Below are 26,005 nucleotides of genomic sequence, written 5' to 3' on the forward strand. Positions count from 1 at the left end.
GGGCAGGGCTACAGGTCCTCTCTATTAAGGGCAGAAAAGAGCCTGGGGTCCCATTGAGGTGACTCCTCCAGCACTTCATCTTTGAGAACACTTGTCCCGTGCCAGCTACACCCGAGAAGCTATCAAAACCAGGTTGCTAGGATCCTCGTCTTTCCGGGTGGCAAGGCATTTGATCCATCTTGAGGAGAGCCCCGTCGCTCCAGGCGCTTCATTTGCAGTGACGCTGTTGACGGCGGTTGGGCCCTCGGCTGGGAAGGCGCTAGTGTGAAGGCTTGGCAAGGGGATGCTGAAAAAGTCTTCCTTCAGGAGGTCACAAACGGGAAGTAATTGTACAGGCGGTCTGGACAGTTCAGCAAACTGCTATGAATTCCTCCAGGGGAGGTGGGGAAGAAGGTTCTGGGAAGAACAGGGCCCAGCGTACTCCGAAGGTCCGGCACCGGTAGGTCGAGAAAGGGGGGAGGTACCATTCACGGCACCCTGGCCCCGGGGGACATCTTCCCTGTCCCACGCACCCAATAGCCACCCCGGCTGAGGCGCTCACAGCCAATAGCGGACTTAAGCCGAGACCCCGCAGCCAATGGTCGGCCCAGTGCGTTCCGCAGGTGCCCGCCTGCCCGTGTCCACCAATAGAGACTTGGGACACCTTGGCACCGCCTCTGGGTCCCGCCCCGCCTCCAACTCACTGGAGCAGGGCTGGGCTGGACGGGCGCGCTCTCGGGGGCACGGGGGCAGTCCTGGTCCCGGCTCTCCGCGCGGGTGGGCTCGGAGCAGGCCGCAGCGGGCGGGAACCCCACTCCCATCCCGGAGGCTCCCTGCCCTTTCTCCCCTTTTCCCTTTGGCCCATGGTGCGAGGCTGGGAGCCGCCGCCCGGGCCGGACCGCGGTGAGTGATCCCCAGCTCCTTCGACTTCCCCTCCCAGCCCCTATACGATCTCCGACCTCCGGAGCCCCATCCCCGCGCTTGGGGGAGGAGAATTCCGGGTTCGAAGTCGCCCGGTTCTCTTTCTCCTCTAGACTTTTCGGTTCCCTGTTGTAACTGGGGGTGGGTGAGTGGGTGTGTAGGGAGGAGGGGAAGGCTGGTTGGGACGCCCTTGGCGACGGTAGAATTGAGAATCGCCTGGTCCCTGCGGGGGGGGGCTCATCGCCCCAAGTGCAGCAACTTTTTGTTCTCTGACCCAATTTGGAGCCTTATAGACTGCCTGTGAAATGGAGGATAGGAGAAACGTTTCCTTCCCAGGCCTCCCCCACCCCGCTCCCCGCCATAACTACCTTCTGGCGACCTCAACACACATACGGAAACCTTCTTACTTCTGGGGAGCAGTGGCCTTTGGGAATGAAAGGTTTAGGAGTAACTGCCCCTACAGATCCCCTACCCAGCCGTACTCAGAAAACCAACCAGAATGGTGAGAACCCGAGTGTTGCGTCCTAATCTGAGACTTCTAAACTGAAATAAGACTCAAGCTGAGACCTGTTTGGTAATGTCGGCCCAAATCAGGAGATGTTATGTTATATGAACCTCCTCACCGTACATTTGAAGCCCATTTATATGATTTGGATAAGTAGGTGACAGTTGGGGGGGAAAAAGCCATTTTAAGTTGGGAATTTGTAAAAATGATGCATACATATCCCAAGTATTGTCATTAAAAATACTCATTTCACCAATCTTTTGGGGTAGTGTCCAGGCATCTTTTAAGTCCACTGACTGGAGTTCCCAATTTTCTTTCCAGTATGGACGACACAAGTGAATCTCAAATCTGGCTTCACCCTGAGAACTTTTTAAAACTACTGATGCTTGGGCCCCAGTCCAGACTAATAAGTCAGAATGAAGAGGCAGGTTTAAATTTCTCAGGTAATTATGATGTGCAGTCTGAGAAGAGAGGCACTGCCTTTCATCATCTATGATCTCCAATTTTGGTTTCTTTAGAGAGGGAATTTAAACACTTTTGAAGGAATTTGAATGCAGAATACCATTGAGATTTTTAAGTCCCTTGCCCTTCCAACCTTTTACAGTTGTCTTGCCTACTCTCAACAGTCTTTAAATTGTACACTCCTTTGTACTATGCTTTTCCAAAGCATTTGACTTTGTTTCATAGGAGCAATTTTTAATGAACTTTTTTCATAAGTTTATGTGATGTTTAATTACATTATTATATAAGTACAGAAAAATAACAGGCATAAGCAGCTTTGGAGTCAAATACAACTGGCCCAGGCACACTAGGCAGCTGAGGGAAACAGATGATTTTGGCACACTTCCTCTACTAGCCTCTAGTATCCATTGCACTGTGGGTACCCCAGGGGTCCACTAAGCCAGGCTCCTGGCTCAGTTGAATACCCCTCCCTTCCACTTTCTCCAACTAATATCTAATCCCTTCTAGACTTGCTCAAATTCTGGGTCTTATTGCATTCACCCCTTTCATTCATTCACATCAAGCTGTCAGATCCTTTAAGCAATTGCCACCATTGCCTTTAATGAAGTTGGGAGGATATAATGCAGAGGTTCTTAACCTGGGCTTCTGGGCAGCCAGTGAACCTCCTGAGATTATATAATGTATAAGTGTGAATGTTTATTTTGGGACGGTACTCATAACTTTCTGAGGGTCCATAACTTACTTTCTTTTTTTTTTAATCATAACTTCTCATTTTCAAAGAGGTTCATGAACCAAAAAGTTGAGAAGCACGTAAGTTGAATATCACTAAAAGTCCTTGAAGGGCCCTAAAACTACCACCAAAACACATTTTAGGCAGTACTTCAATTCTTCTCTGAATAAAGATTTAGGGGATTTAGCAGGATCATATCTGGTCTCTCAAACTGTCTTCTACTTTAACCATAAGCAGAGGCTTAAGTCTAAAATTTTGAACACCTCTTTTTCCTAGGATTGTGTTGTGAACACATAGCCGGGAAGTTTAAGGCAGCCCATTCTTTTCTGCCATCTGCCCAGGGGTATGGAAAGCCGAAAGGGCAAGAAGGGTATTATTGTGACTATATTTTTTATTAATGACTTTGAGTAGCAGTAGAAAGTAGGAGTCTTATTTCTTCCCCAGCTTTGATTCCCTTCTTTTTTATCCTCTCCAAATGGAGACATAAGAACACAAGAGACAGTAGTGTTTTCATTGTGGTTTTGATTACTGTACCTACTTGTTATATCTGCCCTACTTGTTATAGTTCTCATGAGCCCCTCTCTAGTTGTAGTTTCTTCCTATTTCAAAGCCAGATTCTTCCAGCGATGTGCCAGCTATACAGCTGTGCTGTTGTTTAAGCCATCATTCTGTATCAGGAAGTCTTCTACAACTTGTGTTTTGTGTAATTGGAAAACTGTGGCTGTATACAGTACACCAAATATGGTATGTGCATCACGGAATATTATGTTGAAATACCAAGCTGATGCCACGAGAATCTGAAGGATAGCAAATCACATGAATGAAAGCAAAATGCTTCCTTGTAGGCTTATATCTGTGCCTACCTTATATCCCATCTGGCAGTCTTCATCCTCACACTGGACTGCTTTATTCCTGATGCTACATTTTTCTCATATCTAAAGTTATGTTAGGTCCTTGAAGAACAAGACACAAATAAGATTAAGTAAATGCCAAGTGTTGCAATCATAAAAGTATTCTCCAGCTTAGATGTGGTGGTGTTCTCAGTGGAACACAACTTCTAAATGGTGGTTTCGCACCTGGCCATGCAAGCGTTTCCTCACAGGCCTCAGCTGTGTCCGGGATGAACCTGGAGGGTAAAGGTAGAGCTATCCACTGGCATTCACTTGGCAATCAAAAAGGGTTTATATCAAATTATGGATTCAATTCTCCAGTGGCCCTGATTATCATACTATTTTAAAGCAGCAAAATCCACTCTGGAGTTATATCCAGCTCCCAAAATATAAAACATATGAAGTCATAGATGCCCTGGTTTCCTCCACTGCCCATCAGAATTAGGACTCAACAAAAACAGACTGAAAACAGTGATTTTAAAGAATTCAGTGTTAGGAAGAGCTTTACCTTAGAATCACTTGTGAGGCTAAAGTACCAATAAAAGCTATTTGTTGTAGGCATAATATCAAGTGCATTTTTTCATTTAGTCATAAACTTGTGAGGTAGGTGCTATTACAATCTCCTTTCTCTCTGATGGAAAACTAAGGCTTAAAGAAGTTCAAATTAACTTGTCCGAGGATAAGCAGCACTCTAGGAAGTGATGGAGCTGCAACAAATCTCAAATCTGCTCCATCCCAGACCTCCATCTTTAACAGCTCCCTTAGGCTTTGCCTACACATGACAGCTAGCCCATACTAGGGGCTTGGTAAAAAAATGTAACTACACAGCAATGTCTCCATTTTTTACACAAGAGAAATTAAGGTTTCTGTAGTTAGTTCAGTAACTTCTTCCCAAGATTACAGCTGATAGCAGAATTTGGACTCAAATTGCAGGTTGGCCTTACTCAAGAATCATATTTCTTCTCACTATACCATGCTGCCTCCATTTACCCTCTTAATGTTCTCTTCAAGTTGTATTACCCTTAGGATCTGCATGGCCTTCAGTTTGTTAGATTTGCTTGTTAAAGGGGAATGGTGAAACACATTAAAATTCTTCCAATTTTTTTTAAGTGTCACATAAAATCCCTTGATATTACACTGAGCTTTCTATAACTTTCTGGACTTGAGATTTTTCTTAATTTGTCATGTAACATTTACCTAGGAATCCTGTCCCGTCTTTAACATATCAGAAGTTACATTTATGTACTCAGAAGGGATTCCTCCAAGAGTAAAGAGTAACAGATGTATGAGTCTCTAATGCCCACACAGGGAGTGGGGTTAAAATTCCATCAACAGAATTATTCTGGGAAATGATTTGAGCAGGTATTTCAGGAATGAAGCATAGTCAGGGGCTATCCCTGCAATGCCCACACTCATAACTCTGGGAGCAGTGGTGCTGCTGGGAGGCTCGCATGACCTGGCTACAATTTATAATGAACCTGCCCACCTGGTCCTGAGAAGAAAGCTGGACTGAAGAGATAAGAGCTGCACGGTTCCACCCTGTGTGGAGGGGCTGTTAAAGTCTGAGGGAGCTCTCTTAAGCTCCCTGGAGAGAAAGTGAGCAGTTGGAAGAGACAAAGGCTGGGGTGAGGGGCTAAGCTTTGTTTTGAGGATGACTTGGGGGCAGAACAGTAACCCCTCTCTATGCTCACAGGACCTGAACCCTGGGGGAGTAAGCCCCATTTATCCCAGATAACTGACCTCATATCCTATTGAGAGAAAAAATAGAGCTATCAGGTTTGGACTTAGGGCTTAAAGGTACTATTGTTCCCCTCCCCCAACCCTCCACCATCAGGAAGGGAAAGGAAAGGGGGTTGGGCACAGTGCTGTCCTGCCTTCTAGATACTCATCGGTTATAATCTTGACCTATCTCCACATTTTTACCATAAATTGTTAGGAGCCAGAGTGTAACAGTTCTGAAATTACTGTTCCTCTTATTTTTGTGGTTGAGTTTTCATTTTGTGACTCTTGTTCCTTGATCATAGAAAGCAAAGTGAGTTTGAATTGGAAAGATAAAGGCTATTATGAGGATGAGTTTTCCTCCTTAACCTCTAAAGACAGATTTTTGTCTTGGTGACAGTATTTATTAGTCATGTGACTTGGGATAATTTAACTTCCATTAATTTTGTGTTTTTCATACATAGGACAGGAATTAGTCTCTGATGACTTCAAAAGGTTATGAAATTAAGGGAGAAATTGTTAAAGCCCTTTAAAAGCACCCCAGCAAGGTACACATAGAAAGTCCATGGTTTTGGAGTCCAGTGGAGCCCCAGTGACTTGAGTTGTTTCTTTTCTTACTACAGCTATCTCTGAAGGGCACAAATCAGAAAGCAACATGCCTCCTAATAAAGAAGCCAGCAGTCTTAATAGCTCCCCAGTGGGCCTCATCTGCCTCCCTCCTATCTCTGAGGAGCTACAGCTTGTGTGGACCCAAGCAGCCCAGACCAGTGAGCTGGATGGCAATGAACACTTGCTCCAAACCTTCAGCTACTTTCCCTATCCCAGTCTAGCAGACATTGCCCTTCTCTGCTTACGCTATGGGCTGCAGATGGAGAAAGTCAAGACTTGGTTCATGGCCCAGCGCCTCCGCTGTGGCATTAGCTGGTCATCTGAAGAAATAGAAGAGACTCGAGCCCGAGTGGTCTACCATCGGGACCAACTCCATTTCAAATCCCTTCTCTCTTTTGCCCATCATGCTGGGCGGCCCCCAGAGGAGGTGCCGCCTTCTCCAATGTCACCTCCAGAACCAGTTGGTCTTGGAATAGTGCCCCTGACCCTCAGTGAGTCCACTCACATGAAAGGATTGAAGGTAGAGCCTGAGGAGTCCTCAGAGCCACTGAGTCACCAGAAAGCAAAGGACTCCCTGATGGCATCTGGCAGTGGGGCACTCCCCAACCAATCAGGTTCTTGGCAGGATCTGCAAAGCAGTAACCGTCCTAAGGAGCAGGCAGGCAAGGGTCCTGACCAGTCACGTGGCCTAGGTACTACTTCCTGGAACCACTCCACAACTGTCGTCCAGCCACGTACCCAGGATAAGCCCTCACCGATATCATTACTTGCCAGTAGTTGTAAGCAGGAGTCAGCATCTAATGTGACTCCTCCTTCTCCCTCTACCTCTTCTTCCACTTTCCAGGTACTGGCTAATGGAGCTACCACCACCTCTAAACCCCACCAGCCACTAGGCTGTGTTCCACAGCCACTGTCACCCAATGAACAGGCACCACCCCCACAGCTGGAGCCGGTATGGCACCAGAGGCTAAGGCATAACTCAGTAGCAGGTAGGGTTGGCTCTGCAGAGTACCTTTCCCCAGATATGCAACGCCAGCGGAAGACAAAGCGTAAAACCAAAGAGCAGCTGGCTATCCTCAAATCCTTTTTTTTACAGTGCCAATGGGCACGGCGTGAGGATTACCATAAATTAGAACAGATCACTGGTTTACCTCGGCCTGAGATTATTCAGTGGTTTGGTGACACACGCTATGCCTTGAAGCATGGGCAACTAAAATGGTTTCGGGACAATGCAGTACCTGGTGCCCCTAGTTTCCAGGACCCAGCAATTCCCACACCACCGCCTTCAACCCGCTCCTTGAATGAATGGGCTGAGACACCACCTCTGCCGGTCCCCCCACCCCCACCAGATGTACGGCCCCTCGAAAGGTACTGGGCCACCCACCAACAGCTTCGGGAAAGTGATATTCCTCAGCTGAGTCAGGCGTCAAGGCTTAGCACCCAGCAGGTACTGGATTGGTTTGACTCTCGATTACCTGAGCCAGCTGAGGTGGTAGTTTGTCTAGATGAAGAAGAGGAAGAGGAGGAGGAAGAACTGCCAGAAGATGAGGATGAAGAGGAGGAGGAGGAAGAGGATGATGACGATGATGATGTGATCATACAGGACTGAGTGGGGGGCTAAGGGAGGAGAGGCTTTTTACTAAAAGATGAACCAACTTAGTAACTGTTAAAACAAAGAAACCACATTTTTAAAATTACTTTGTGGCAAAGAACTGAAAAGCTTTGTGTTCTTGAGGTGGGGGAACAGGGTTGCAGTGAGGGTGGATCAGGGAAGATGACCGTAGGGCATAAAGTGAGGTGGGGATTGGATGGGTAGAACTGTAGGCCTCAAGTCTCAAAGAAGAGAGTACTAAGGATCTGGTCCAAACTGTAGGCTGGGAAAAGTTTCTTGCCCTCCTCATAGCTGCTGTTCTTTTCCCTTAGTGTGCTACAGAGAGGCCAGACCTTGGCCCCACATCTATTGGAGGTTTGGAAAGGAGGAGTAAAGAATTTTGATTCAGTTGATGATTCCAGTGAATCCCCCAATCCCACCATTATCCCTGGCCTATAAGGCTGCCTTACACCACTTTTCTCTCTGAGCGCAAGTCTGAATAATGCAGCTAAGAATCTCAATGATATGTCCCAGTCTGATAACAAGTACTTCCTCTTCCTCATATCAACCTGACTTCATATGTTTTAGCTGCTTCATTATGGAGTCACACAGGTAGCAAAATGTCTTCATTTCTGATACTGGGACCACTTAGCCTTGTATCCTTTTTATCTTTTTCTGAAATCCCATTTTGTTCACTATTTGTCTCAGGGTAAATCTTCCCCACAGAACTGGTGAAAAGGTTCAGTAATCAGGTGGAGAATAATTTAGACTGGATATTTATTGGAGGTGGGAATTAGGGGAAATGTCCTTTAAAAAAAAAGTAGAATTAGGTTACAAAGGGATAGAGGAGAGGGGATGGTTTCTAAGTTCTGAAGGATGGTGTGGGTAGGTTCCAGGTTTGGTTTTACAAACCTGACACTCCTGCCTAGCTTGACAGACTGATTTCTCATCTTTTGGGTGTTGGTTTAATCTGTGTCCAGAATAGAGACTTTTCCCTCTCTTTATAGGGCCTGTGTTGTGGGCAGAGCAACCATGGTCTTGAATTAATTACTGGTGTTTTAGAATGGTTTTCATCAGTTGGGGTCAAATATAAAGATATCAATGGGTTAATCATCAAGAATTAAGAGTGGAAGCCCCAAATTGCTAGAATAATAGTAAAAAGCCAAAAATAAAATTGTTTCCCTCTCCTCCACTTTGCCATTTCTATGGTTTAGAGACTAATGGAGTCCAAACCATTAACATTCTGATTAGTGTACTTTTCTTTTTCAAGCAGCAGGATATATCGAGGTAAATTAAAAGAACAAAAACTTTAAAAGGCAGTTGATTGGTATCTATTAATGGGTAGATTGTTTCCTGCACCTGCTATAGCACAGGCTCTTGCCCAGAAGAGGAAGTGCCCAGAAATGCATTTAAAAAGAAATTCAAGGGTTCCAGAAATCAAGTGGGATCCTAGTTCAGCTTCAAGGTCATTCTCAAGACTTAGTTTATTTCTGGCAGGTGCTTGCTGTCTTTAAACTTCAAATATTTTTTGCTAAAGGCCTATCTGTTAGTGGGTCATCCATTTAATTCCTAATTTCTACCCCTTAGTACCTAAAGAAGAATAAATGTTTGATCTCAGTGGTAGTTTTTGCCCATTCCACCATTTTGGAACTTGTAATATAATACCAAGAGAGTTGCAATAGCAAAAGGGCATCCTCTTTATTATCTATGCGTTTGAGTAAGCTGAAAGTCTGTCTCCAATTCTTCCCAGACAGAAAGGAAAATAACATTTAATAACTAGCTATAGAGGAAACAATAGGCAAGTAGAAAAAGTATAATATATTAGGACAAGGAACAGAGTTGTTGCTTGTTAACACTGGTAATGGGAGAATATATCCAAAGCTAAAAGAATTAAATCCACAAAGTATAATTAATACTACCTGCCACACCCAGTAATGCCAAGAATTGTTTTTACAACCTTTGTTTCAAGTTGTAGGAAATGAAGGAGTTAACATATGTCTTGTGGGAGAGAAACATCTTCTTGAAGCACTAGCCTTACAGAAGACCAGACCACTTTCCTAGGAAGTAATACAGGGTGTGTATGGTAAAGATGGGGAGAGAGAGGGTACAGAGCAAAACCAGGGAACAAGGCAGGAGTACATTTTCCAAGGTCATCAAACCTAATGGCATTGGCTGCTACAGTCCATCCTTTAGCAATATGTATAGATCAGACCTTGAAGATGGTTTATCTGAAAGTAGTCCATGCTTCTCTCCCTCTGGTTAATTCCATCTGCCTCTGTTGGTAGAGAGTCTGCAGCAGAGGACCAGAAGGCAGATATGGGTGTTTATAACAAAAAGGACAAGTAAGGCCCTCTAAAGCTATTGTATAAAGCTTCAGCACAGTAAACCACTGCTGTTGTTTTTCCATAGTTCTCTCCATTGCATGATAAGTAGCTTTTCCAAACTTAGATTTTGATACATCTAGTGTGACAAAGGCTTTGGTGCTACTTATGAAACTCTTGAGAACATTTTCATGGTTTATGGTTATATATAAAGCAGAATATTTGAAAATTCAAACTATTTTGGAAGAACTAACATGATTGCCATGCCCAGAGATGATTATGAGGGAGGCAAAATTTTTACACCTCTGGGGAGGTGGGCCTTTTTTCGGTAACTTTTTAACTTATTATGGAAATTAAAAATACAAGACTGGAGTAGTGTAATGAACTCACATGTACCCACCACCAAGTTCAGCAAGTAACTCATGGCCAATTTTCTTTCATTTCTATTTTCTCCCTGCTCCTCCCCACTAGATTATACTAAAGCAAAACCCAGAAAATCACTTAACTTCCTATCCATAAATGTTTTGTATGTATCTCCAGAAGAGATTATTTTTTTTGAAAATATAACTACAATAGCATCATGCCTACAATAAAAATATTAACAATTCCTTAATATCAAAAGTCTAAAAGTATTCAGTTTTCCTCAAGTTTCTCATAAAAGTTTTTTACAGTTTTGCTTCAGTCAAAATCCAGTTAGAGGCCAGGTATGTGTAGATGTTTTATATGTCTTTTAAGTCTTTTTCCACCTGTGGGTTAATCCTTCCATTTGTGAGGATCTTAGAGAGGGATATTATTTCCCTAGTGTTACCTCTTAGGGCTTAGACCCTAATTGCTTGCTGATGAAAATAAAGGGCATTTTGGAATGTGAAGGCAAAATAATTACCTACCTTAGTATTTCCTTGGGGTCACTGTGCTTGGCAAGGAAAAAGGGCGTAAATATCCTTAGGACCTAAATATCCAAACCCCAAGCCTTAAAATTAAATTTAAAAGGCAAGACTGGACTTTTCGTTTAATAGAACCCCTTACAAATCTCTGTTCTCACTCCCATGCCCTTTACTTTTTGTTGCCTGGATCAGAATCATAGTCCTATCAACTTACAAAAATTGTTCTAGCTATTTCTGGAGAAGTAAATGTGGTTTTTCCTAGTTCTAACAGTACCTCTAACCAAAAGATATATTCTGTTGAAAATACCTTTTTGGGGAACTTCTGGGAATGTCAGTTGTATCTGTACACTTAGTTCATGCTGGCAAAAACCTCACAGCTTAAAGCCTTTCACTATAATATGACTTAATTTTTAAACCCCAAGCCTGGAAGCTAAAGAATAGAATATTTGAAATTGAGACCATTCTGGAAAGTTGTTACCACACTTGAAACCCATGTATTCTCCACTGGTTACGTTCTACCACCTTAGTAGGAGACCAGAATGAGGCATGTGGTATGCAGGCCTAACCCTGTACTTTCCATGCACAGACAACTTAGACTGTCAGGCCTCACCTGCAGGACTGGTAGCTGGAAACCAGGAAGACACTGTAGTGTGTTTCTGCTTTCCCTCTGACCTGAAGGATAGAATGGAATAAAGGATAACTTCCTGGGTAGATCTTCAACAGTGTTGCTTATGGACAAGAGTAAATAGGTAGTTCTTAATATATGGAACACTACTCAGTAGGGAAAAAAGACTTAACTAAGCAATTTATGACATGGGTTTTAAAGTGCATCCTTTTCCTATGGTGACAGGGTGCTAACAGAAAGGTCTGATACTTGAGTTTAACTATGAGTAGAATGAAGTACAATCAATATAAAGATTTTGGTGAGTTATGGAAGATGACACCCCCTTGTCAAAAGGACTGGTAGCAAAGGTACCTTTACTGCAAAAGATGCAGAGAAAAAAGGATACTGGTTTTGTCATTCTCATCAATGTTCAAAAACAGGGATCTAAAAAAAAAGAGCCAGTTTTGTTCCACAGGCCAACCTTCTAGCTAAATAGCAGAACTCAACTGTAACAGTATGAGTGCTATTCAGGCAAAATCCTAATGCTTCCCTTTACTATGAAGGAAATGGGGTAACTCTTGAAGCATATTAAGGACTCAAACTGGAGACAATGCTATTTGAGGGGGACAAATCCCAGTTTCTCTTCACCCTGAAAATCTTCATTTTAGTATATGTGTCATGGTTGAAACTCCACTCCTTTGGGAATGTCATTTAACTTACCTGAATTGTTGGGAGTGAGGATTCTTGTGTGATCAGAATCCCCACCATTTAAGGATGGTCTGAAAGGAAAAATTCCCTGTCCAGAGGAGGCAGATGAAGGCCTATGGAAGGAAAAGAAAAGCATCAGCAGAAAAAAGAAAAGGTAAAGGTGGAAATCATATATAAAAGAAGAGCCCATACAGTTTGATCAGAAGGAAATAAACCCCCTGCTTGCAATTGAGAATGAGAGGAAATTAATAGATGTATATTAGACACAATACTATTCAACCTTTTTTGTTTAAAAGGTAGACTATAAACTTAAGTGGTACAGGCCAGTGAGGAAGTAACCCTGTGGTACGAGTCATAAGAAATACATATTTGGTCATTCATACAACCAAATATATATTTCCCAGGTATATTTGGGTTTCATCCACAATTCCTGAAAACACTGCAGAATCTTCAAGGTGAAATGGGTGTTCATAAATGAAATCATGTTAATGAGAGACTTTCAGACCCTGTAACCAAGGGCAGGGGCTGGAGGTTGAATCAGCAATGGTCAGTAATTATTAAGTCAATCATGAATATGCAATGAAGTCCTCACAAAAAGAGAGCTTATCACTCTCTTGGATCCTGCTTCTCAGTCAGGGAGAGCTTCTACACTTGGGGAACCAGAATGCCGATATGTGCCACTGAGTCAGACCCCAAGCTCCACAAGGACAGAAGCTCCTTTATTTGAGACCTTGCCGTGTGTATCTCTTCATCTGGCTGTTAACATGTATTCTTCACAGTATCCTTTATTAAACTGGTAAACATGTTCTCTTGAGTTCTGTGAGCCACTCTAGAAAATTAACTGAACCTAAGGGGGAGGTCATGGGAATCTCCATCTGTAGCTGGTCAGTCAGGAGCACAGGTTAATTGCCTGGGGCTTGTGACCAGCACCTGGAGTAGGGGGTAGAGGGCAGTCTTGCCGGACTGAGTCCTTAACCTGGGGAATTTGATGCTGTCTCAGGCAAATAGTATCAGAATTGAGTTGAGTTCTCAGACACCCTGCTGGTGTTCAAGAATTGCTTGGTGTTATGTGTGGGAAGAGCCCCACACCCCACCCACATACTTACACACATTGGAATCAGGTCCAGGAATCTAAAACAAGTTATACCATTACTGCTGTATATAATACTATTATTCCTGCTGTATATGAAAGAACATACAGCATTTGGTGTCAGGAGTGGGATTTGCTAGACAGGTCCAGGCTCACAGAAATATGTGGTTTTTGAAAAAAAAAAAAAAGAAACGGCAGAGGATAAGGAACTTTTGAAGTCTGGATGGCTACCCAGTCACCCATGTATGAAACGGGCTTCACTGCAATCAGTTACTAAAGGTAAAAGTTACTGGTGGAATTTAGAAGTGACAGTGAACCCATCTCTTAAGGAGTTGGCTCACTGGATATAAGGAAATGCAAACTAATAAGAAGCAGGCTAGCCATTCGCTGGTTGTTATCTGTAATAGCCAAATTGAAAATAAAAGCACTGGGTCAGGGCTTGTTACTGAACCAACCTTGGATTTGGGTCAGTCTGAGCTTTGGCCGTTAGCTTCAAAGCCACCTAGAATGGGAAAATTTTTGTCAGAGCAACAGAAAGTACCTCTAAGATCTATGGTCACCAAGAAGAGGCAAAAAACAGGAAATGACTGAAACAGGGTATAAAGTGTGAAGGAACTGGCTCATTTTGTAGACTGGTATCACCAGATTACTGAAGAACCTTTACTAAAGTGGATTGTGACAGTAACCAGTTTTGGAGGCTGTGTCTTTGGTTTTGAATGCTTCAGAGTGGAAGAGCATGTTTGGGCTGATGCAAGATCCACAGCTCACTATTGAGCAATCACAGATGTCTGTATGTGATCTAGACACACAAGAGGTTATTACAGAGGGATCAGCCAGCCTGGTGAATTGGATAAAAACCACTCTGAGGTCTGTTTATCCTGAGAAGGGAGACTGCCCAACTTCCCCTATAAATGCTGATACTTTATATGCAAGCCATGTGGGATTGACTGAGATATTCATTCACTGAATAGTCCTGTTACACACGTTATGGAGAATGCTGTGATTAAGGGGGTCCCCGTTACACAGGCACCCCATGTAACTTTACTGTTACAAAATCGAACAACAGTTCAAGAAGTCTTATCAGATTTATCTCAGCTTCTCCACAAGGGTTTCACAGCTGATACCAAGAACAGCAAAGTAACTAAGAAAATGGGGAGGGACAAAGGGCAGAGTCAAGGGACTCAACCCAATAGAGTGGAAGTCTTCAGTGGTTATTGAAAAATGGGAAGAATAAAGAGACATTGATGGGGTTAAAAGAAAGGTGTTACTGCAGCACTATCAGAGACTGGGTGGGCCAATGGAACCCCCTGTTGTTCCCCCAACATTACAGAGGTGCAAACTTTTTACCCCAGTTTGGAGGAATTTAAAAAGCCTGGAGGCTGAGATTACACTGATTAACCTGACCAGGAACCTCCAGGGGCAGTGTCAGGCAGGTTAATCAAGTTAATGACTGACAAAAGAGCCAGGGTCTTTTGGCCACACCCCCAGCCAGAGACCTGAGGAGGTAAAATGGCCAGAGGGAGAGGAAGAAACTTTCCTGGGACTCCTTAATTTGGGACCCCAATGCACTGTGACTCCAAAAGCTGCTGAAGTCTTATCAGGATCTAAAGTTAGATTGGGAGGTTGTGGAGATGCAATGGTTGTTGGGATTAAGGTGAAAGTTTGGAGGAAAATCGGTATTTGAGATTTTGTGTCAAATAGTTGCATCTCCTTTACCTGAATGTATTATTGGGATGGATATTATGTCTGATTGGAGATTGCTTCCCCTACCTAATACTGTAAAACAAAAGGCATGTAAGCCCACCCTCAGTTTTAATTGGGCATGCTAAATGGAAACCTCTAGAACTACCCAGAGCCCACACAAGTGGTTAACTTGAAGCAGGATGGAATACCTGGTGGACAAAAAGACATCAGCCCTCTAGTTAGTGACATGCTAGAAGCTGGAGTGCTGGTGCCAATGAATTCTCTGTATAATAGTCCTGAGTGGCCTGTGAAAAAGGCATATGGCTCATGGGGATTAACAGTAAACTATTGAGGCTTAAATAAAGTTGTACCGCCCATAGCCTCAGCAGTTCCGGACATGGTCTCAGCCATACAGAAAGTACAGCAGGCTGAAGGAGGCTGGTACTGAGTGACTGATGTTGCAAAGGCTTTCTTCTCTATCTCCATGTATGTAAAAGAGCCACAGTTTGCCTTCATGTGGGAAGGATCCCAATTTACTTTAACTGTGTTGCCAGGGGGTTATCTGAACTCACCAGCTTATTGTCACTACTTGGTCAGGAGTGATTTGGCCTTGACACAGGTCCTGAGCATAATAATACACTATATTGATGACATATCATGATATTATTGGAAACAGAAGAGCAAGCTAGAACTGATTTGAATGCAATAGTGATACACATGACCAAGTGGGGCTGGTCAATAAATCCAGCAAAGGTCCAAGGTCCTGCTCAAACAGTGAAATCTTAGGAATAACCTGGGCAGGAACTACCCAGGCTATTCCACAAGAGCTAAGAATGAAGTGCTGTTACTACCCACCCCTAGAACCAAGCAAGAAGCCCAGCATTTGGTTGGTTTATTGGATTTTGGAGGACACAGACTGGGAATATTGCTAGCTCCCATCTATAAGACTACATGAAAGAAAGCTATATTTGATTGCGGACCTGAACAAAAGCAAGCCATGTGTGAATTACAAAAGGCAGTCGTGCTTGACACCTTTGGGCCCTTGTGACCCCCACACACAGATAAGATTTTGAAATGTCTGCCAGAAATACACATTTGGTCATTCATACAACCAAATATTTCCCAGGTATATTTGGCCTTCATCCACAGTTCCTGAAAACACTGCAGTCTTAAAGGTGAAATGGTTGTCTTGTCATGTAATGAGAGATTTTTGGACCCCCAACCAACCGGAGGCTGATTCAGCCAATGGCCAATAATTAAGTCAATCATGAATATGCAACGAACTCCTCACAAAGACCCTTGAAAAGAGCTTATACACTCTCTTGGATCCTGCTTCTCATTGGGTAGAGCTTCTATGTGTAGGGAACCAGAATGCTTCCACATGCCACTGAGCCAGGCCCCAAGCTCCACGAGGATAGAAGCCCCTTTATTTGGGACCTTGTCCTATGTATCTTTCCATCTGGCTGTTAATGTATATCCTTTATGGTATTCTTTATTAAACTGGTAAATGTAAGTGTTTTCTGAGTTCTGTGAGTCTCTCTAACAAACTAATCTAACCTAAGGGGGAGGTCATGGAAACCTCTGATCCATAGCTGGTACATCAGAAGCACAGCCTGGGGCTTGCAACCAGACCCTGGAGTTAGTGGGTGGAGGGCAGTCTTGTAGAATGGAACCTTTAACCTGGGGAATCTGGTGTTGGAGAGTTACTTGGTGTAACTCCCAAGTTACACCAAGGGGAAGACCCCCAACATACTTACATTGGGATCCAAATGGAGTTAGGCTACTAGAACTGCTATGTAAGTTACACCAAGGGGAAGACCCCCAACATACTTACATTGGGATCCAAATGGAGTTAGGCTACTAGAACTGCTATGTATGATACTGTTATTGTTGTATATGAAAAAACAAAGCACACCCCAAGGCTGCTGGCAGAGTATCAGTGTGAACAGGTTCCAAATGAAAGGAAGCATAATGTTACTCACCTGTAAGATAGGCTGTGAGAGGAAGCTGGTGAAGGGGTTTCTGGAAAACAAAGAAAGGATCCTGTGAGATAATCCATGAACTAGAAAAGAGGTATACTGGGGATCAAAAATTTTCAATATATATGTTAGGCTTAGGGATTAACGGCAAGCAGAAAAGCCCACAAATTACCTAGCAGTATCTCATAAAGGTGCTTTCTTCTGTTTGATTAGTTTGTGAACCAGGACCCCTCACTGCCTTGATGTGCTATAATGTGTCTGTGCCTTGGTTTCCCCAAGTAAGTTGGAGATTACCAGAAAGAATAGCTAAAGACAAAGGGTAATTAAATTGGCTAGGAGTGACAGCAAAAATGGAACAAGGACCTCCAAAAATTCTCTCCCTATAAAGAATGACAAAACGGGCAAACACTGTCAGAATCTGCAAATTAACAAAGGGCTTGCAGTAATCTGGGAAATGTTTATTCAAAAAAAAATCACCGAATGTGGGTAAGAACAGTGAGCTCTGTGGCATTTTAACTTGCCCTATTCCCTTTTCTCCTTCTCCAGCTCTGTGGTAGCCTTGAAAACCAATAGTCTGGCAGTCACTACAGGGTATGAAATGGGGGTGGAACTCTTTCAAAGCCTCATTCCTAGAGAATTACCATTATTTGACTTCTCTAGTAGTTCCCTGAAAGACTCCACTTGCAAGGCTGCTTTTATCTGATCTGACTTGGAGCCCAAACTCACTACCACTTGGAGCTTACAGTTCACCAATTACGAAAAGTCTTTTCCCCAAGAATGTTTTTTGCGAACAATTACAGGTTTTGGCTGCCTGAGGATGTGAATATTAGTGGGACAAACAATAGGCTGACCAAAGCTAAAAAGGGGAAATGAGTTGTCTGTGAGGACAACAACGCATTCTTGGGAATCTAGGCCATGTGTGTGCTCAGGAAAGACCTGAAAAGTCCCTAAGCTTTCATTTGGGGCTTATCTTGAGGTCATACAAGTAGGGCAAAGGGTAAGACACAGTTGTTATTTGCCTGGCTGAGTGCTGAAAGTACGCCACAACACAGAGTTCCTCTGCAAAGACTGAGAGACGTACTGGCTCCAGGTGTCTAAGGAAATCTCTGTCTAGTCATTAGCTGACAACTGACCTAACCAAATAGAGGCTTCAGTGGCCACACGTGACAAAGAATACAGATTTTATAGAGTTAATTTTAAAAAGTCACTAAATAAACAACAGAAAACAGCCATAACAATGACAAACCCTAGGGAGGGGGAAGAATCTGATTCCCAGAGTTTCCATGTTATATTATTTTAAATTCAACAAAAAATATCTTTGCATGCATCACTGCATACAAAGAAACAAGCAAGTATGACCCGTATAAAGGTAAAAAAAGCAATCAATAGAAACTGTTGCTGAGGAAGCCCAAATATAGGACTTACTAAATAAATATTTTAAATCAGCTATTTAAAATATGTTCAAATAACTAAAGGAAACCATGTCTAAAGCACTAAAGGGAAGTATGAAAATGGTGTCTCAACACATAGAAAATACTAATAAAGAAAAATTATATTTAGAAGAACCAAATATAAATTCTAGAATTGAAAAATACAAAACTAAAATGGAAACTTCACTGAGGGGTCCCATCATTAAATATGAGCAGGCAGAAGAATCAGCAGATCTGAAGATAAACCAATTTAGATTATCCAGTGTGAGGAAGAGAGAATAAAAAGAATGAAGAAAAACAAACAGAGCCTCAGAGACTGTGGTGGAATACCATCAAGCCTACCAACATATGCATAATGGGAGTTCCAGAAGTAGAAAAGAGAGGAACAGGACCAGAAAGAATATTTGAAGAAATAATGGCTGACAACTCCCCAAATTAGATGAAAATCATTAATCTACATATCCAGGAAGCTCAACACACTCCAAACAGGATAGGCTCAAAAAGATCTATACCGAAACATATCATTAAGTGTTGAACGCCAAAGAGAAAAAAAGAACCCTGAAAGCAACAAGAGAGAAGTCACTCATCACATGCAAGGGATCATCAATAAAACCAGCACTGGTTTCTTCTCAGAAACGATGGAGACCAGAACATAGAGGGACAACATACTGAAAATGCTAAAAGAAAGACTGTCAACAAAAAAATGTAAATCCAGTAAAACAAGGAGAAATTAAGACATTCCCAGATGAACAAAAACTGAAAGAATTTGTTACTATCAAACCTGCCTTCGAAGAAGTACTAAAGGGAGTACTTCAGACTTAAATAAAAGGGGAATATACAGTAACTCAGATCTGCATTAAGAGTATAATAAAGAGCACTATTAAAGACAGTTACACAGGTAAATATAAAAGTATAAGTGTATTTTTGTAACTTCTTTCTCCTATATGGTTTTAAACACCACTGCATAAAACTACAATTATAAATTTGTCTTGATAAGTACACAATTTAAGATGTAATTTATAAGATAACAGCACAATGGCATGGGGAGAGAATGGAACTATATATAAGAACAAAGTTTTCATTTTATATTGAATAAAGTTTGGTATTAATTTTAGTAGATTGTTATTAATTTGATGTTAATTGCAATCCCTAATAAAATAATTTAAAAATTATAGTAGAAGAAACAACAAGGGAACTAAAATGGTATACTAGAAAATATCTATTTAAAACAAAGAAGGCTGTAATGAAATGAAGAAAAAACAGACCTAAGATATATACAAAACAAATAACAAAATCACAGAAGTCTTATCAGTAATTATATTAAATGTAAATGGAGGACTTTCTCAAGATGGTGGCGTGAGTAGGGTGGCGGAAATCTCCTCCCAAAACCATACATATTTTGAAAATACAGCAAATACAATTGTTTCTAAAAGAGAGACCAGAAGATACAGTACAAAGGCCAGGCTACATCTACATCTGTGAGAACTCAGCATCTCATGAAAAGGGTAAGATACAAAGCCGTGACCCAGTGGAACCCGAGCACTCTCTCCACCTGAGCTCACCAGTGGGAGGAAAAGAATCAGAGTGGGGAGGGAGGGGAAGCACAGTAATAACCAGCCCTAGTAATCTGCACGGGAGCACAAACACACATTGCATGGTGTACTGGATATTAGAGAAATGGAAAAGTAAAATCCGAGATGGAGATTGCGAGCCAGTCCCCACAGCCGGCTCCCCTGGGACAAAAGGAAAGAGGGTGAGGGTGTTTTAAAAGGCTTAAAGGGACAAGGGTTCAACAGGTGGACAAAATCATACTGGCACACTTAGCCCAGCAGGCTGGGAATCTTAAAGAACTTCAGGCGCCCTAACCCTCTGGGTGGCAACTCAGCTCCAAAGCCCCTCACAGCAATAAGCAGCCTGTCATTCATTCCCCCCAGGCAGCACTGCAAGCAAACTGGCTGACCCGCCATTGCTGTAGACCAGCCAGGGAGCAGCCCCACCCACAGCAACCATACAGAGTCTTCTCCCAGCACGCAGCTAACCAGGCCAGACCCAGAGGCTGCTGCCTATGCACAGCTGCCCAGCACAGGCAGAGGAAGCCAGCACAAGGTCCAGAAGGCATGAAGGGGTGCCATTCTCACAGGAGAGCACACTCCACTCATCTGGGACCCCTGCCAGTGCCATAGGCTATCCTGAGGGCTGCGGCCACTCCGCCCATGGCAGCTGAGGGAATTAGCCCAGAGATCTGCTCGCTGTGTGCAGTTGGCTGGCACAGGCAACAGAGAAGGGCAAGGTGACCAGCAAGCAGGAGGGGACTTTGTTCTCCCAGCTGACACATACACCACTCATTGGCGATCACTTCTATTGCCATGAAAAGGCAGAAGAACCTGGTCCAGTCCAAAATCACTCAGACGCCAGACAGAGGGCCTGGTGAGACAGATATAACCAATATTCCTGAAAAAGAATTCAAAATAAAAGTCATAACCATGCTGATGGAGCTGCAGAGAAATATGCAAGAGCTAAGGGATGAAGTCCAGAGGGAAATAAAAGAAATGAAACAAGCATTGGAAGGACTTAAGAGCAGACCAGATGAGGTGCAAGAGACTGTTAATGGAATAGAAATCAGAGAACAGGAATACAGAGAAGCTGAGGCAGAGAGAGACAAAAAGATCTCTAGGAATGAAAGAATATTAAGAGAACTGTGTGACCAATACAAATGGAACAATATTCGCATAATAAGGGGTACCAGAAGAAGAAGAAGAAGAGAGAAAAAGGGATATAAAGTGTTTTTCAAGAAATAATTGCTGAAAACTTCCTCAATCTGGGGAAGGAAATAGTCTCTCAGACTATGGAAGCCCAGAGATCTCCCAACACAAGGGACCCAAGGAGGACAACACCAAGACACATAATAATTAAAATGCCAAAGATCAAAGACAAGGACAGAGTATTAAAAGCAGCCAGAGAGAGAAAAAAGATCACCTACAGAGGAAAACCTATCAGGCTATCATCAGACTTCTCAACAGAAACCTTACAGGCCAGAAGAGATTGGCATGATATATTTAATGCAATGAAACAGAAGGGCCTTGAACCAAGAATACTGTATCCAGCATGATTATCATTTAAATTTGAAGGAAGGATTAAACAATTTGCAGATAAGCAAAAGTTGAGGGAGTTTGCCTCCCACAAACCACCTTTACAGAATATTTTAAAGGGACTGCTCTAGATGGGAGTACTCCTAAGGCTAAATAGATGTCACCAGAGAAAATCAAATCATAGCAAAGAAAGCAGACCAACCATATACCAACTAAAGGCAAAAAATAAAATCAGCTATCCACAAAAGCAGTCAAGGGAAACACAAAAGAGTACAGAATAAAAACACCTAACATATTTAAAGAGTGGAGGAGGGAGAATAAGAAGGGAGAGAAATAATGAATCATCAGACTGTGTTTATAATAGTGTAATAACTGAGTTAAAGTTAGACGGTTAGATAGTAAAGAAACTACCCTTGAACCTGTGATAACCACGAATCCAAAGCCTGCAATGGCAATAAGTACATGTCTATCAATAATCACCCTAAATGTAAATGGACTGAATGCACCAATCAAAAGACACAGAGTAATAGAACAGATAAAAAAGCAAGACCCATCTATATGCTGCTTATAAGAGAGAGACTCACCTCAAACCCAAAGACATACACAGAATAAAAATGAAGGGATGGAAAAAGATATTTCATGGAAACAATAGGGAGAAAAAAGCAGGTGCTACAGTACTAGTATCAGACAAAATAGACTTCAAAACAAAGAAAGTAACGAGATAAAGAAGGATGTTACATAATGATAAAGGGGGCAGTCCAACAAGAGGATATAACCATTATAAATATCTATGCACCCAACACAGGAGCACCAACATGTGAAATAAATGCTAACAGAATTATGGGAGGAAATAGAATGCAATGCATTCATTTTAGGAGACTTCAACACACCACTCACTCCAAAGGACAGATCAACCAGACAGAAAATAAGTAAGGACACAGAGGCACTGAACAACACACTAGAACAGATGGACCTAAAAGACATCTACAGAACTCTACACCCAAAAGCAGCAAGATACACATTCTTCTCAAGTGCACATGGAACATTTTCCAGAATAGACCACATACTAGACCACAAAAAGAGCCTCAGAAAATTCAAAAAGATTGAAATTCTACCATCCAACTTCTCAGATCACAAAGATATAAAACTAGCAATAAATTGTACAAAGAAAGCAAAAAGGCTCACAAACACATGGAGGCTTAACAACATACTCCTAAATAATTAATGGATCAATGGCCAAATTAAAACAGAGATCAAGCAATATATGGAGACAAATGAAAACAACAGTATATAGCCCCAACTTCTGTGGGATGCAGTGAAGGCAGTTCTAAGAGGAAAGTATATAGCAATCCAGGCCTATTTAAAGAAGGAAGAACAATCCCAAATGAATAGTCTAAAGTCACAATTATTGAAACTGGAAAAAAAAAGAACAAATGAGGCCCAAAGTCAGCAGAAGGAGGGACATAAAAAAGATCAGAGAAAAAATAAATGAAATTGAGAAGAATAAAACAATAGAAAAAATCAATGAAACCAAGAGCTGGTTCTTTGAGAAAATAAACAAAATAGATAAAGCCCTAGCCAGACTTATGAAGAGAAAAAGAGAATATACACACATAAACAGAATCAGAAATGAGAAAAGAAAAATCACTACGGACACCACAGAAATACAAAGAATCATTAGAGAATACTATGAAAATCTATATGCCAACAAACTGGATAACCTAGAAGAAATGGACAACTTTCTAGAAAACTACAACCTTCCAAGACTGACCAAGGAAGAATCAGAAAATCTAAATGACCAATTACCAGCAATGAAATTGAATCGGTAATCAAAAAACTACCCAAGAGCAAAACTCCCAGGCCAGATAGATTCACCACTGAATTTTATCAGACACTTAGAGAAGATATAATACTCATTCTCCTTGAAGTTCTCCAAAAAATAGAAGAGGAGGGCATACTTCCAAACTCATTTTAAGAAGCCAGCATCACTCTAATACCAAAACTAGGCAAAGACCCCACAAAAAAGAAAATTACAGACCAATATCCCTGATGAACATAGCTTCAAAAATACTCAACAAAATATTAGCAAACCAAATTCAAAAAGACATCAAGAGGATCATATACCATGATCAAATGGGATTCATCTCAGGGATGCAAGGATGGTACAACATTCTAAAATCCATCAACCACATCAACAAAAAGAAGGACACAAACCACATGATCATCTCCATAGATGTTGAAAAGGCATTCTACAAAATTCAACATCCATTCATGATAAAAACTCTCAACAAAATGGGTATAGAGGGCAAGTACCTCAACATAATAAAGGCCATATATGACAAACCTACAGCCAACATCATACTTAACAGTGAGAAGCTGATCAAGAACAAGGCAGGGATCCCCACTCTCCCCACTTTCATTCAACATAGTCTTGGAGGTCCTAGCCGCAGCAATCAGACAAAACAAAGAAATAAAAGGCAGCTAGACTGGCAAGGAAGAAGTCAAACTGTTATTATTTGTAGGTGACATGACATTGTACATAAAACACCCTAAAGAATCCACTCCAAAACAACTAGAATTAGTATCTGAATTCAGGAATGTTGCAGGATACAAAATTAATACACAGAAATCTGTTGCATTCCAACACACTAACAGTAAACTAGCAGAAAGAGAAATCAGGAAAACAACTCCATTCACAATTGCATTAAAAAGAATAAAATACTTAGGAATAAACCTAACCAAGGAAGTGAAAGATCTATACCCTGAAAACTACAAGACACTCAAGAGAAATTAAAGAGGATACAAATAAACAGCAATTCATCCCATGCTCTTGGCTAGGAAGAATTAATATTGTTAAAATGGCCATCCTGCCTAAAGCAATCTACAGATTCAATGCAATCCCTATCAAAGTACCAACAGCATTCTTCAATGAACTGGAACAAATAGTTCTAAAATTCATATGGAACCACGAAAGACCCTGAATAGCCAAAGCAATCCTGAGAAGGAAAAATAAAGCAGGGGGGATCTCACTTCCCAACTTCAAGCTCTACTACAAAGCCACAGTAATCAAGACAATTTGGTACTGGCACAAGAACAGACCCACAGACCAGTGGAACAGAATAGAGAGTCCAGAGATTAACCCAAACATATATGGTCAATTAATATACGATAAAGGAGCCATGGATATACAATGGGGAAATGATGGCCTCTTCAACAATTGGTGTTGGCAAAACTGGACAGCTACATGCAAGAGAATGAAACTGGACCAATGTCTAACCCCATACACAAAAGTAAACTCAAAATGGATCAAAGACCTGAATGTAAGTCATGAAACTATAAAACTCTTAGAAGAAAACATAGGCAAAAATCTCTTGGACATAAACACGAGCAACTTCTTCATGAATATATCTCCCTGGGCAAGGGAAACAAAAGCAAAAATGAACAAGTGGGACTATATCAAGCTGAAAAGCTTCTGTACAGCAAAGGACACCAACAGCAGAACAAAAAGGCATCCTACAGTATGGGAGAATATATTCATAAATGACATGTCCGATAAAGGGTTGACATCCAAAATATATAAAGAGCTCACGCACGTCAACAAAAAGCAAATAATCCAATAAAAAATGGGCCGAGGATCTGAACAAACACTTCTCCAAAGAAGAAATTCAATTCAGGTGGCCAACAGGCACATGAAAAGATGCTCCACATCACTAATCATCAGAGAAATGCAAATTAAAACCACAATGAGATATCACCTCACACCAGTTAGGATGGCCAACATCCAAAAGACAAACAACAACAAATGTTGGCAAGGATGTGGAGAAAGGAGAACCCTCCTACACTGCTGGTGGGAATGTAAATTAGCTCAACTATTGTGAAAAGTAGTATGGAGGTTCCTCAAAAAACTAAAAACAGAAATACCATTTGACCCAGGAATTCCACTCCTAGGAATTTAATCTAAGAATTCAGGAGACCAGTTTGAAAAAGACATATGCACCCCTATGTTTATTGCAGCACTATTTACGATAGCTAAGAGATGGAAGCAACCTAAGTGTCCATCAGTAGATGAATGGATAAAGAAGGTGTGGTACATATACACAATGGAATATTATTCAGCCATAAGAAGAAAACAAATCCTACCATTTGCAGCAACATGGATGCAGCTAGAGGATATTATGCTCAGTGAAATAAGCCAAGTGGAGAAAGACAAGTATCAAATAACTTCACTCATCTGTGGAGTATAAGAACAAAAAATAAACTGAAGGAACAAAACAGCAGCAGACTCACAGAACCCAAGAATGGACTAACAGTTACCAAAGGGAAAGGGACTGGGGAGGATGGGTGGGAAGGGAGGGGTAAGGGGGAAAAAAGAGGCATTACGATTAGCACACATAATGTAGGTGGGGGGGCACAGGGAAGGCAGTACAACACAGAGAAGACACGTAATGATTCTACATCATCTTAGTATGCTGATGGACAGTGACTGTAATGGGGTATGTGGTGGGGACTTGATAATGGGAGGAGTCTCATAACCACAATGTTGCTCATGTAATTGTACATTAATGATAGCAAAATAAAAAATATATATATATGTATATATATATATATATATATATATATACATATATATATAGGAACCGTAAAAAAATTTAATGGATTAAACTCTTTAATTAAAAGGCAGAAATTGGCAGATTGAACAAAAAGATCCAACCACAAACTGTCTACAAAAGAGTCACTTCAAATTCAAATACACATATAGGTTGAGACTAAAAGGATGGAAAAAAGATATTCTATGCAAACAATAAACAAAA

At 41.7% G+C, this 26,005-nt stretch overlaps 2 protein-coding genes across 3 annotated transcripts in view; one reads left to right on the top strand and one right to left on the bottom strand.

Moving 5' to 3' along the window:
* Window positions 1–524: 524 nt before the first annotated feature.
* On the top strand, window positions 525–10,281 carry HOMEZ (homeobox and leucine zipper encoding). The gene is made up of 2 exons (XM_036884658.2): window positions 525–882; window positions 5,830–10,281. The coding sequence occupies exons 1-2, from the start codon at window positions 843–845 to the stop codon at window positions 7,422–7,424; spliced, it is 1,635 nt and encodes a 544-aa protein (XP_036740553.1). The 5' UTR covers window positions 525–842; the 3' UTR covers window positions 7,425–10,281.
* RNF212B (ring finger protein 212B) overlaps window positions 9,564–26,005 on the bottom strand; it is a 45,335-nt gene continuing 28,893 nt past the window's right edge. For both annotated transcript variants that reach the window (XM_036884661.2, XM_036884660.2), the window contains 4 exons: window positions 16,679–16,718; window positions 11,936–12,036; window positions 11,222–11,283; window positions 9,564–9,696 (listed from right to left, as the gene is read on the bottom strand). In XM_036884661.2, the coding sequence (XP_036740556.1) occupies window positions 9,631–9,696; window positions 11,222–11,283; window positions 11,936–12,036; window positions 16,679–16,718 (269 nt within the window). In that variant the 3' untranslated portion in view covers window positions 9,564–9,630. The remainder of the gene's footprint in view (window positions 9,697–11,221; window positions 11,284–11,935; window positions 12,037–16,678; window positions 16,719–26,005) is intronic.

The sequence above is a fragment of the Manis pentadactyla genome, chromosome 11, assembly GCF_030020395.1.
Source record: "Manis pentadactyla isolate mManPen7 chromosome 11, mManPen7.hap1, whole genome shotgun sequence".
Taxonomy (NCBI): Eukaryota; Metazoa; Chordata; class Mammalia; order Pholidota; family Manidae; genus Manis; species Manis pentadactyla.